Raw genomic sequence first — 13730 nt, 5'->3', positions numbered from 1 at the left:
ACGACGCAATCAAACAATGAAACATTGCGGAACATATAAACTAGCAGGAAATATGTGCTGTCTAGAACAGTATTTTCCACTTAGGATTATAAAATAGTTATAAGTGAACTTATTTTATAATGTCTGATGCTTACGTCAATATTTTCAAATGTTGAGTATCCCGTTTACCCCAATGAGAAGCCTGCCAACTGACATGGGCAGCAGACAGCCCCGGCGGCCCGCCCTCGGCCGGGCTGTTGCGCTCCTCACCAGGATGCGCGCGCAGTCAGCGCGGTTCAGCACGGCGGCCACGTGCAGCGCGTCGCGGCCGTGCTCCGTGAGCTGGGCGCAGTCGACCAGGTGGCGATAGCGCACCAGCAGGCGCAGCACGTGCGGACGGTCCAGCCAGACGGCCAGGTGGAACGGCGAGCGCTGCGACGCGTCCAGCACGTCGACGCGGGCGCCGCTGCCGGCCGGGCGTCGGGTCAGACGGCGGGACTGGCAGCACGGTCACCAAATGGGACCGGCAACGTGATCGCCTGGATGCGCGGCGCTGGTCGCCGAGCATTTTGGGAACTTAAGGTGGATGCCTTCAGGATGAGTGTGGGATCACGCAGTTTGGGCGGGATTTAGGTAAGTAGGGTTTACTAAGTGCTGTGGCATTGCTCTAATGCGAAATGTGGCCAAAGTGGGGTTAGGGAACTTCTTGGCATGGCTGTGGTTCCTGTTGAGGTCTGAGGGTTCCAAACACTCCGGACCACGGAAGACCGGAAATGTGGCGGGTTCGAAGGGGCCCAAGAGTCCTTTCCTTTTTCAACAGTCCGTGACAAGATGTAAAAGGACAGAAAGTCAAAGGACGATTAGCCAAAGGGCAAGAAGTCAAACACAAGAAGTGAAGCAGGATAAAAACTATATGCAACACACAACCGGATAAGCATTCGAAAACGAAAAATTCAAAAATTCAAAATCCAAAATGTCACAATGGTTCAAGTTATTTTAGCGAGCAGTTAAAGTTATGTGAGCTTTAACCAGCGGGGCCCAGCCTATTGTCACGCGGGCAAGAAGTCACGGCTTAAAAGGGATGAGAGCCAAAGGAATTTAAGTAAAAAAGGCAAAAACAATCCAAAGCATAAACGTCGAGTGCCAAACATCAACTGTGCAAACAGCCAAAACGGAGTAGAAATCAACTGGATAAAAGGAGAACGGGGTGTCAAACAAAACACACCCGTCCTAACCAGATGGTCTGGCTTTCATAGGGTTTGCCAATGTACCAAGGGCCTTTGGTCAGTTGCTTGTCCAGAGAGACAGGTTGGGGGGGGGGGGGGCGCCTCCGCTTGGCCAGTGGGGCCCACCCCATGGAAAGTCTGGTGTGGAAGGTGCGGAAGGTGGAAAAGTGTCGGAGTTGGAATGGAATGGGAATGAAATGACCCTCCGCAAGGTGTTAGGTGTCTTGATGCGTGATGATTTTCCGTCCTGTGATGTCTTTAAATGTACATTATCTTATAGCTTCTACTTTGAGCCCGTCAATCTCAGAACATCATAGTACATCAAAAACATCATAATCATAAAAATCTGCCGGCTGACGTCATGGCGTATTTTCATTTAAGGGAAGACTTTTCAGGGGCCTCCTAGACAAAATGGGGTGCTTGGAGGCGACTTTTCAAGCGACCTCCTGAGTTTAGGTGGGAAGAGGGCAAATACGACATATTCGTTCTTCTTCTATTGAAGACCTATTCGCAGCGACCTATTCATACTCCTCAAAACCGTATATAGCGGGCTTCCCAAATTCGGAGTTGAAATTGAAGCTCGCCTTTCTTCAAGTCATTTTGCAGTCTTGGAAGGTGAAGGAAATCCCATTTCTGTGGGTTACTAGAGGGAATGAGGAAATTGGTCCTCATGATGCCCAATTTTAGACCAGTTTTAGACCAATTTTAGACCAATTTTAGACCAGTGACATCTGGATACTCAAGTATTTAAGCGCTACCTTGCTAGGCAGGCCTCATTGCTACGGACAGGCAGTTCATTCATTTGTTCCTTAGTTGGAAACGTCATTCATTTCAAATGTGGCCAGGTTTGTTTGCTGCTGACCAGCCAGACTTGTGATAGCCATAGACCAAGACTGATTTGAAATCAGGAGCACGGCTTGAGGTAGGCGCTGATTGCTGCCGATCCAACTCATGTGTGCTTTATAACGTCGTATGGCAGCACTTCCCGGTAAACTGTAGGTCAGCCACTCAGCGTAGGACCTCTATACACATAAATCTCAGGAGAAAACGGCATATGCCAGCCTGGCACTCATCATTTTGGAATGCAAACCTGATTGTTGCCGGTTCGAGCACATATGATATGGTCATTGTGTCTGCTTAGGAAATTTGGGGAATGGGAGAAAAAGCCTCTGCATGGGAGTGCCGGTCAAAAATTATCTGGCACGGCCAATATTCATGGCTTTATTTAATGAACATGTATAGATACAGCTATATGTCAAGGCTGTATATCATGGCTATATGTTCCAGCACAGGCGGAATGACCACAAGCTCTCGCGTGAAGTAGGACCCCCAAGCCAATTACCGGCTTCCACATTCCAACAACGGCTCTTAGACTGTCACAAGGGCCTTCTAGAGCAGGAGGTCACGTGATAAAGGGGTCTCCAAATCCAGAACACGGGCCTGCTAATTTATGGAAGGTGCCACCTTATCCGGAACAGAGTTCCTCTGATTCAAAGAGAGGGCATCCCGAGTCATCCCAACCCCAACACAAAACGAGGGATTCTGATCCAAGACAGGACCTGGCTCATTGATTAAGGGGGCTTCCTGATCCGGAAAAATAAACTCCTGATGCAAAAAAGAGCTACCTGAACCAAAGAAAGAACCTCCTCAGCTAGGGGGCCTTCTCTATCTAAATTTTGAAAACATCTTTCCACTCGTCTATAATGAGGCGCGTGCTAACGTGTAAAAGCAGTCCAACCTGCCAAGTAAATAGGACAAGCAGGCCTCGTGACGAGGTGGAGGGCATGGAATGCTCCGGTTTTGGTCCGGGAGGAGCCTCTCGCAAGCGGCTTCTTCAGGGCCCCGGAAGCTGTTTTACTTTGAGAACATCATTTGACTTTTCCCTTTTAACGTTTTGCGCATTTCAATTTTTGCATTTTACTTTTACCTTTGTGACTTGTATGATTTGACATGTTGCCCTTTTTACTTAATGCTGTTTTAATTTTATCTCTTTGACGCTTATTCCTTTTGAAATTATGCGATTCGACTTTTGGCTTCTTTGTTGTGCCTCGCTTCATTTGTTCATTGATAGTAGAATTCAGGTCCGGTCACTGGACACTTTTTGTCTTCTTTTTCAACTTTAAAACTCGGTTTTTACTAATGCATAGATTGGGCAGTACTATAAGCTTTATTCCTAGGAGAAAACCCAAGAGAATAATAATAAAATAATACTTATGTCTTACTTCCGTGAATAATGTTCCTCGCTAATGCACTAAGTAACTTCCGTAATTTTACAACTGCATGTTAATCACAAAATTGGCTCCAAAACATAAGTGGATCTCAGCAACATTTCAGGCGTGGTTACATCAATGAAAGATGGGCAAAGTTGGGAAACTTTGGCAACATGCATTGGGCTATTGTTCAAACGGCAAATGACACTGAAGTAGAAAAGAACACCATGCATCCGCGATTTGGGTGAGTCAAAATCAGGAACGAAAGGCGAGCTGAGCTTCCGTATGAAAAGGGCAATTAGTGCCGGATGGAACCAGCGGTAAGATGGAACCAGCGGCCCTGGCAAATTGGTGTTAACACATGTCAGGTAATTGCTCTAACGGTGACAAATGTTTGGGCTTATGCAGGAATGTTCTACGCCTGTGGCTCGTCATAACGTGTAACAGGCTTTCAACTGCCACCAGGTTGTGCCCGCTGGTTTATCACAAGTTCCATTCTCTTGAAAAATCGGGATCGATGGGTCTCTCAAAATAGTGGTCTCAAATCGAGGTGTTGTAAAATTGGAGGTTTGGGCGATTGGGCCATTTTGTGCTGAATTGGACCCAAATGGCCCAGGCCCCTGAGTCTTGGACCTGGCCCCAACACACACACATTCTTTCCGAGAGCGATTTCCAGTCCTGGCTCTCGGTTGTCTGCTACACACATCCTCAATATGGCCGACTTTGGCCAAGTCTTATGCTCTATAAATGGATTAAACGCCACCTTGACTGTACCATAGGAATGACAGTGAATGAATGAATGAAAGAAAAAATGACAGTGACAGTGAGTGACAGTGAATGTCTTTGCTTACCAGTCAAGAAGACAGCCAAGGGCATCTAGCGAAGAGCTCTCGACAGCAGTATGAACAGGCGTCTGTCCCTGATCATCGGTGGTGTTGATATCTGCGAACACAAGCAAGCCGATATACGCATTGGTCGGACGGCTTCCATATCTGCTCATAAGCCGTGGCCGGTACACTCACCCACGTTGTGCAGTTGATATCAGGTCTTGATTTCTTCATGCTGATGTAATCAGCATTCAGACCCAAGAAAGTCTCAAAAACAAAGGATCAGTGGCTGTACACGATTGTGTACGTCGGTCGGCTCACATCGACCCGCACTTTCGCCAGCACGGTTGCCTTTTTCTCTCCGTTATTTGTTTTCTTCCTCGGGCACTGGGACGTGAAGTCGTCGACCGGTTCAGATCCGTGTTTCTTCAGCTATTTTCCGAAATTTTAAAAGCAGTATTTTGCATGTCCTATCAACCAGGGTCGGATCCAGAGGTGGCCGCAGGACAATGCCCCTTCCACCGGGGCCACCCCTGATGTTCTGATGCTTCAAAAGGGCGCCAAAGTGCCATAGTGAAGGAGTACCAAAACCTTGAATAGCATTGTATAGCATAGCCTAAATTTTGAAGTCCCATATCACAAAAAGTATATGACTTATTACATACGTCAAGGGGCAGCAACATATAATATCGGAACAACATACCTTAAATTTCAAGAGGCACTCGGTGCCAGGGTGCCGTGAACGTTCCCAAAAACCTTTATTTTTTAGGGCTACTAAGCTTTAGAGGCACCGCATTGGCCATGCCGTCTCTCTTGTCGAAATCCTGGTCACGTCCACTCATTGGGCGGGGGGAGGGGGGGGGGGGGCACAACATTCGTTTGGGGGCGCCGCTCTATTTGCAAGAGACGCTAAATTCAAGGGGTTTATATAAAGGGGTCTCAGAGCGTCATTCCCAGGGAGCCCAAATTCCAGTGTCACTACAACATTGTGTCTCCTTCTAAAGAAATCCTAGATCAACCCCTCGGCGTGGGGTACCAACAACATTCATTTTGTGACCCTGTACCCTTTCTTCTCAAGACGCACAAACTCCAGGGCACAAAAAAGGGACTCAGTACTCCCATATCCGAGATTTATCAAATTCTAACGGCACCAGAATACCCGTTGAGGGAACTATGGATCGTGCTATTTTGCGAGGGGGCACCGACATATTTATTTCGGGGCACGCGGTTGTGACAACTGAGCCCGGTGGAGAAAACACGGACACTTCACTCCACAGTCTGGCAAGGCTTGTGTCTATAGCCTTGAGGAAGCCCATGGGCTAGCTCACTAATTCTAGGCAGCATCCTGCGAATATGGCGGTGGCGTGACCGTCCTTGGGTATGGTAACAAGACGCCCTCGCGACATCTGCCGACTATCTAAACTGGTCAGCAAAAAACCCGCCCACTAATTTATCTGCCAAACGAATGTTGATGAGCTCAGTCTGCGGCAGCAGTTCAAGGAGTTCGATGGTGTGACAACTGGAACGAAGTCGTTCGAGGGACCGTTCCGTAAGGCGGCTGCAGGAACAGGGCATGAGCTGCCTGCCGTCCCACTCAGTCTTACCAAAGATGGCGTCGCCGATTTGTGACGTATCATCATGATCATCATCATTATATTACTAAAGGAACAGTGTATGCGTGTGTGTCCGTCAGTAGACCTGCAGGCTTAACAGTCGGGAGTTTTTGCATAAAATTCGCACACGACCGAGATCCGCCGGCTGCGCTTGACAGAGTCGCGTAAAATTTTCGCATTTCGCAAACTGAGCGCGTGGCGAAAAAAGCGCAAAATCCCATAGGGTTAACTCGGGCGACGCCAGTTTCAAGAAGACGACCGGCAGACGGTCCGACACGCCTCGCTACCCGGAGCTGTATCCCGGTAACCAAGGGTCGAAGCGACGTGAAACTTGCGTAGTCCGATAGCGCATGGAATGGGCCATCGTAATCGGGTGAGACTTTTTGCGTCCCGTGACACGTGGTACGTGCACACGTGTTGACAAGTTGAAATCGGCCGTGTTTGACGTGGGTTTACGTTTACCGTTATATCTCGGCACGGAAAGAATGTAGAGCTCTGAATTTTCTTTCCCAACGTCTACAGTTGAAGCGGCTACATTTCCAGTGCGCATTGCGAGTTTGTGCAACACACCGTTGTGCTGTAAATTGCATTACAAGTTGCAACGGGCCGAGTTTTCAAAATCGAAGCTGAATACAAGCCGCTACTGTCAAAACTATGCGTGATCTAGCTTTGAAAACTACATTAGCGTGTCGGCCGCTTCGTCCTGTCTCTGTTACACTCTTTGTTGACCGCATTTTAAAAATGTCGTTCGCAAACGGGTCTATACTAAGGGGTTGCATGACGGCATTTTCGCCGCGACGGCGGCAAGCTGCTGCCCCGACTCCCGGCGTACGCCCCAGGCGTTAAGGGTTCAAATGGCCGTTCGCGCGGGGCTTTCGACTTTGTTCAATTAGCCAAGCACGATCATTCAGGCGTTTGTTCAGTCCGTCCGGCAGGGGACCGGCGGTGGGTCGTGAAGGGGAAAGGGATGGCCTTGGATGAGGCATGGCGGTCGGCGGCGCGCTGTGCGTTGCGGTTGCCGTGCACGCACAGGCGTGGGCTTTGTTTCCCAACATTCACAATTGACGCGTCTGCTTTTTCAGTCGCATCGCGAATTTCTGCAACGCAGCGTTGCGCTGCAAATTTCACAACTTGCAAGATGCCAATTTTTAATAATCGAAATGGTACGGTCACACGTATGACACAGTACGGGATCACAGATGGATTTTGCTCTCCTCCACGGGTTCGCACCTTTTGTGCCACATTTCGGCACCTATGGCACTAACCGCACCCGGCATTGGCGCGCTTCATTGATAAATGGACGGAACGAGATGATTAGTTTCGTGACAAGCGCCACATGTCATGGCGCCCATGCTTTAAACTATGGATTTAGGACAATTTCGGTCTTTTGAGGGACTTGCACGTTTTCGTGATATCTCAGAAACCAGAGAATAAAGTGCACAGCGACTGGCATGCTTCGATAGGTGGTCTAACCGGTAATTACTGAAACGTGTACGATGTCACGCCACACGTGTCATGTGACACGTGCACATAAGCTGTGAAACTGCATTTCGCCGATTTCGTGCATTTTTGCGCTTTACGCGGGATTTCCGTTCCTATGGCACGTAGCAACACACTGCGAATGGTATGCTGCGATAGGCCATTGAACGGGAAATTCTATGGTCACATGTGTCACAAGTGCGGGGTGACACGTTACACGTGTCGGGCACACACGAGCCAGGAAGATGATTTTTGCTTTTTCCACGGATTCACAAGCTTTGTGCCACATCTCGGCACTCAGGGCACGGAGGTTATGGAGAGTGGCATGCATTAACAAGAAATCGCACCGATAATGGCGTTGCATGAATTGTCACGCCGCACGTGCTGTATGGATCGATGGAGAATCGAACAATTACGTGGTACAGATTGCAGCGCCACGTATGCGAGAGCCAGGAAAATTGATTTGGCAGCTACCGACCGTTTTTCACTCTTCGATACAATGCAATACAGTTTGATACAACGGCAGTGCGTGCTGCCATCATTCAAAAGGCTGACAGTTGATAGAAGGGACAAAAATCACCGGCCACACCCCACGATCATTCGCTCATCCCATGAAATAGGTTCGGCTGCGTTGCAGAGAGCGCAAGCGAAATGGGCTCACTCGTGTCGGCGGCCGCCACGCCGTCGGCACCGCGCGCTGCCTGCGCCCGAGGGTTTTTCACACTGCGCGATATCTCGGCAACCAGGCCATCTGGAACCGCGAGTCTAACTGCATAAGACACGTAACGAAAATTTCCAAATTTTTCACTTGGCGCAGCGAAGCAAGCGCACAAGCGTTTGTTTCTTAACTAAAAGAATAAATGTCAGGGTACTGCGCTTTGTGTGACCGTGGCCTTTGACCTTGACAGCCATGGGCGCAAAATGACCCTAGAAGTCGACGCGCCCTAAAACCCCAATCATCATCATCCCACTGACAGCCAGTTTTTGTTTGCGTAAGGAAAGTAGACATCGCGAGCATCAAAATAATGCCACTTTCATTGTCTTTCTTGATTCAACAAATAGAGGCTAAAGAACCGCTTCTGTGTGGCCTCGACCCTCTACTTTCATATTTTCTGGATGCATCGAATGAAGACACCGCAGGCATCACTGTAGTACCCATTTTGTTTCATTCATTTGGTCAACGGAGAAATGTCAAGGAACTCCGTTTTGTATAACCTTGACCTTTGACCTTGCGAGTTTTGCAAGAGTGTCGAAAGTGGACATCACGAGCATGACCTTGACACCTCTTTTGTCGTATTTGTTTGTGGTAAAGGAATAAACGCTAGGGTAACGTGCTTTCCGTGACCTTGACCCTTGACCTTGACATTAACTTTTCGCTACATTCTACCACTCGACCACGGATTGCCACAGCTTCACACAATAAAAGACTTCCGAAAGCATGACTCAACGGACACCGCCGAGGTAATCGCTTAGTAATGATATTTCCCGTGCGCCCACGTGATATTCATGACGCTGCGTCATCTGTTCCAGCTGGTTGTCCCGCCCTCCGTGGAGGCTGACACTGCCACCGGCTCCTTTCGGAAAGGCCGCGATCGCCGTATCGATCATAGCCGGTTTCCCTGGGCAGCTTACACACTGCCTACACCAGCCACGGTGGATACGGCCTTGGCTAGGGCCGCGACGCCACCGCCACGACACCGGCCAGACCCAACGATCTGCGGGACTTACCTCCGCCGACCGACGCGATGTACTTGATGATCTCGGTCTGATTGGCCATCGCCGCGTAGTGGGCGGGGCATCGGCCTCGCTGCGCATCCCTGAACTGCAGACGACTGGGATCCTCCTGGTGCAGGTCCCGAAAGGTCTTCAGGTCGCCAGCGCCGGCGCACTGGCGGTCGGGAGGCGACTGGTGACGCAGACCGAGCCGGAATCGGAGCATGACATGCACCTACCCTCTGCATGCGTAACGCCTCGGAATGAGCTGACGCAAAGAAGTGAGATCACCACAGTCTAATCATGGCGTTCGGAGACAATTCGTACGCCATGCGATAACGGCTCTAATCAGATCCAGTCAAAATTCGAATGCCTTCCCGTTAAGATGACAGGTGCACCGCACGAAGCATTCAGTGGGATGGCAGTGGTGCTGTTCGTCCCCTTCCGCACAGAGTTTGACTTGCATGTCGAGGGAACGCGGTGTACGTTTGCATGGTTACGTACCCTTAGCCTACGTGGAAAAATTAGGTACGACTCACACCGCTTTAAGAGTATGGCAGGGTAAGATGTTCAGATTTGGCGATCGTTATTATTTTTCTGTCGTTTCCTTCAGGGCGCCGCCTTTCGGCGGTATTGGTTCATAGGAACCAGAAAATAGACTCTCCCGTTTCAGACCATACGGTCCAGCGTGGAGCGGCCTCCACTTGTGCGTGCGTGCATGCGTGCGTGTGTGTATGTGTGTGAGTGGGAGTGTAAGGAGGGGTGCGTCGGCGCTGATCCGCTGCAATGTAATGGCTGCACATTTACCAGTCCCCAGTGATAGTTTTATTTGCGACGGACGAGGCTCAGAGCTGAGCCTATAGATCAGAGCGGTGTCTTACGATAACTAACTCTTCACGACGGGCGTCTTTGGGCCCATTCGTTAACTTTCAGCGAAAGCTTCATTTGCGACGGACGGGACTCAGACCTGGGCCTATAGATCAGGGAGGTGTCTCATGATAGCTAACTCTTCGCGACGGGCGTCTTTAGGCCCATTCGTCAACCTTCAGTGAAAGCTTTGTATGTCGCCGACGAGACAAATCGTTCTTCGCAACGGGCGTCTTTTGGGCTCATTTGAATGAGCCATGGAGGCAAATGGGAACCAATCGGGGTAGCTGCGCCTTGTTTCATTTTATGTCACAGTATCCTCAGAAAAAAACAAAAACGCTTGGAACCCTTGCAACATACGTGATGCCGGCTTCGCTTCGAAGAGCCTGCTATCACGTGTTGGCCAACGATATTTTTAATAAAAGATTTCATTCATATAATATCATTGCAAAATTCGGCGAAAGGAGGCGTCATCGACGTCATCAAAAATCACAGCACGAAACCCAAGCCATAATCATGATCAGCTCGTTTCCGTGCAGAAGCGAGAAAACTGGACATCAGCGATGGTACCTTGCGAGGGAATCCGAGATTTCTGAACATTGCATTATTCAACATGATCCTTAACATAACACAAGAAGACGGTGGTGAACACGATGCGACGTTCAAATACTGCGGCGTAAGCCTGATCAGTCCCGACCGGATCCGCTTTAGCCTCATATTGGATCTTTCTATTGCTAATCGATTTATGCTGGTCTGAAACTAAAGAGAAATAAAAATGGCATGCACTTGAACACTCCTTGCGTCCGTGTAAAGCATTTTATGTGACGAGCATCTGCCAAAAAGACGAGGATAGATCATGCAGGAAGCAAACATTCCTCCATGCCTTGCCTTCCTGCACTGTACAGTAAGTCTTATAACATGGCGACCATGAGAACCCGAAATGCTGCACATGAACGCACGCACTTGGCAATATTCTAGCCTCATGAATTGTTGCACGACCATTTTGGATATGTTACTGAAAGTGGCAGACCCTCCCCTCTTGCTTTGCGTCAAAATTTTTGTGCGGCAAAGTGAAACCAACAGCCACGTTCGCCTTTTAGTGAGCATATTTGTCAGCGGCGTGGTCACCGCGCTCAGCGGCTACATCACACAATTTGTATGTGATACGTACAACAATCTGCCACAAAAAGAATGTGCTACCGGGGGTGGATACCCAGGGGGTATGAGACACATGTAACCCCCTCCCTCGATGGGAACGAAAAGACGCCTGGAAACGCGTTTGTAAACAACACCTCCGCAACAATGCTGGACATCGTGACCGAAAACGGATGCCTTTCAGTCACAAGCGAGTGCACATGAAGTGATATGCAAGTTTGGTGATGTGGTTTTCCAAAGTGCCTTTTAATTCACTGCCACACAGCGTTGCATTTGGGATGTTAGATTCAAAATGGCGCCGATTTGTATGAAAGCATTTGTTATCGTATTTATCCTGATCGCAGATATCTGAACATCTGAAAATTGGTATTCCTTATAGTCAGTGATTGTTTTCATGTTCAAGTGTTAAGTCATAACCTGTGATTGCTCGTTTTGAATGTCATCATCAATGCAAATCTATGATATATACCGCCCCATGCGGTTATACAGTGTTCACCCCACAACATGCCGTATCCGAGTAATGCTAAGGGGTATTGGTCGTGGTTGTAGCGTGTACTAAAATCAGTCCTCTGAGCGACTATAAGCAGCTCCAATTGATACGCGCCCGGGTGGCCGGCTGCACACCCTTTGCTCGAGTGGGGGGTCAATTTGACCGCCTGACACTTCAGAAACTAAGAAAGCTCGAGGCACAAAATGCACAGGGTGTGTTGGTCTGTATGTGAACTCACTGTGGTCAAAGTTTGAGGGTCTTAGGCCGCGGCCTTCGGGTTAAATAAGCTCAAACAGGATCAAACCCCAGGTTGGTCGAAGTGTCCCCAGAAGCTAAATACTTGGTCTAAGCAAAAGGCTACATACTCGTTTGAGGTCAGTGACCTTGTTTGACCTTCCAAAGGTCATGGTGACAAAAATTTTAAAAGACTGCTTCGAGTTTGCATTTTAATAAGCGACAAAAATGACGATCTAGTGTATACCACCCCATGCAATGATGTACAGTGTTCACCGCATGCGTGAACATACTTATCCTCATCCTCATCACCATGATCCTTTTCATTCTCTGAATACAATAAGCAACTCTAATGACAGGTATAAATACCTCAGCATTATCCACCTAAATAGTGGTCCGTCGACCTAGATATATCTGTCCACCCCCTTGAGTTCGTTTTTCGACGTGAATTAACATGGACAACGGCAATATAAGAGTTCATGAATGTCAAAGCCCTGTTTCAGTCGCCCCGTGCTGCCATGTTCCCGCAGCACGGCCCCGGCGCCGGATCGGCCGGTTGGCTGTCAGTGGTCAGCGGTCCCCGCTGTCTAGGACTGACGACAGCACAGCCCGCTGCCTAGGACTGATGACAGCACAGCCCGCTGTCTAGGACTGACGACAGCACAACCCGCTGTCTAGGACTGACGACAGCACAACCCGCTGTCTAGGACTGACGACAGCACAACCCGCTGTCTAGGGCTGACGACAGCACAGTCCGCTGTCTAGGACTGACGACAGCACAGCCCGCTGTCTAGGACTGACGACAGCACAACCCGCTGTCTAGGACTGACGACAGCACAACCCACCTCTGGGTCTACGTCAGCACAGCCCGCTGTCTGGGTGGGAAGACAGCACAGCCCGCTGTCTGGGCCTACGTCAGCACAGCCCGCTGTCTAGGTCTACGTCAGCACAGCCCGCTGTCTGAGTGTGAAGACAGCACAGCTTCTCACTTCGATTTCCGTCTGGCCCTTCGCTATCAGCCTGCTGTTCACCATGTCGGGACGATTCAGACGAAGCACTCTGAGATGGTGGGATCGGGACAGGGTCTGCCAGTGGTAAAAGGGTGAAGAGAGTGGGCCATACCCCACTTCGCCGCAACACAACCGTGCGCAGCGAGCCACATACGTCACTGACTCCAGAACGGGTGGCCTAACAGTCCATTTACGTTGCAATCATGGGGCACGAAACGTCCCCAGCCATTTGATGCCATTGCCAGTCTGTCCGCGCAAAATTACTCTAGTAGAGCAGACCTTGCAGGTCAGCAACGTAATTAATAAGCATCGTGTGTTAACCCGGTAAATCATAATATCTTACCGGAATGGCCAGATGCACACACACACACACACACACACACACACACACACACACACACACACACACACACACACCACACACACACACACACACACACACACACACACACCACACACACACACACACACACACACACACACACACACACACACACACACACACACACACACACACACACACACACACACACACACACACACACACACACACACACACACACACACATCACACACACACACACACACACACACACACACACACACACACACACACACACACACACACACACACACCACACACACACACAACACACACCACACACACACACACACACACACACACACACACACACACACACACACACACACACACACCACACACACACACCACACACTACACACCCACACACAACACACCCACACACACACACCACACACACACACACACACACACCACACCACACACACACACACACACACCACACACACACACACACCACACACACACACACACACACACACACACACACACACACACACACCCACACACACACACACCACACACACACACACACATAAACACAC

At 49.5% G+C, this 13730-nt stretch overlaps 1 protein-coding gene across 1 annotated transcript in view; it reads right to left on the bottom strand.

The window, feature by feature from the left end:
• The window catches only part of LOC119091580 (transient receptor potential cation channel subfamily A member 1-like), a 57856-nt gene that overhangs the window by 38122 nt on the left and 6004 nt on the right, over window positions 1–13730 (bottom strand). Inside the window, exons 3-5 of the mRNA XM_037214388.1 lie at window positions 9063–9222; window positions 4267–4357; window positions 250–445 (exon numbers count right to left, since the gene is read on the bottom strand). Coding sequence (XP_037070283.1) covers window positions 250–445; window positions 4267–4357; window positions 9063–9222 — 447 coding nt within the window. The remainder of the gene's footprint in view (window positions 1–249; window positions 446–4266; window positions 4358–9062; window positions 9223–13730) is intronic.

This window comes from Pollicipes pollicipes, unplaced genomic scaffold (genome assembly GCF_011947565.3).
Source record: "Pollicipes pollicipes isolate AB1234 unplaced genomic scaffold, Ppol_2.1 Scaffold_3447;HRSCAF=4054_pilon_pilon_pilon, whole genome shotgun sequence".
NCBI classification, from domain to species: Eukaryota; Metazoa; Arthropoda; class Thecostraca; order Pollicipedomorpha; family Pollicipedidae; genus Pollicipes; species Pollicipes pollicipes.
This window is presented reverse-complemented; position numbering and strand designations above follow the sequence as displayed.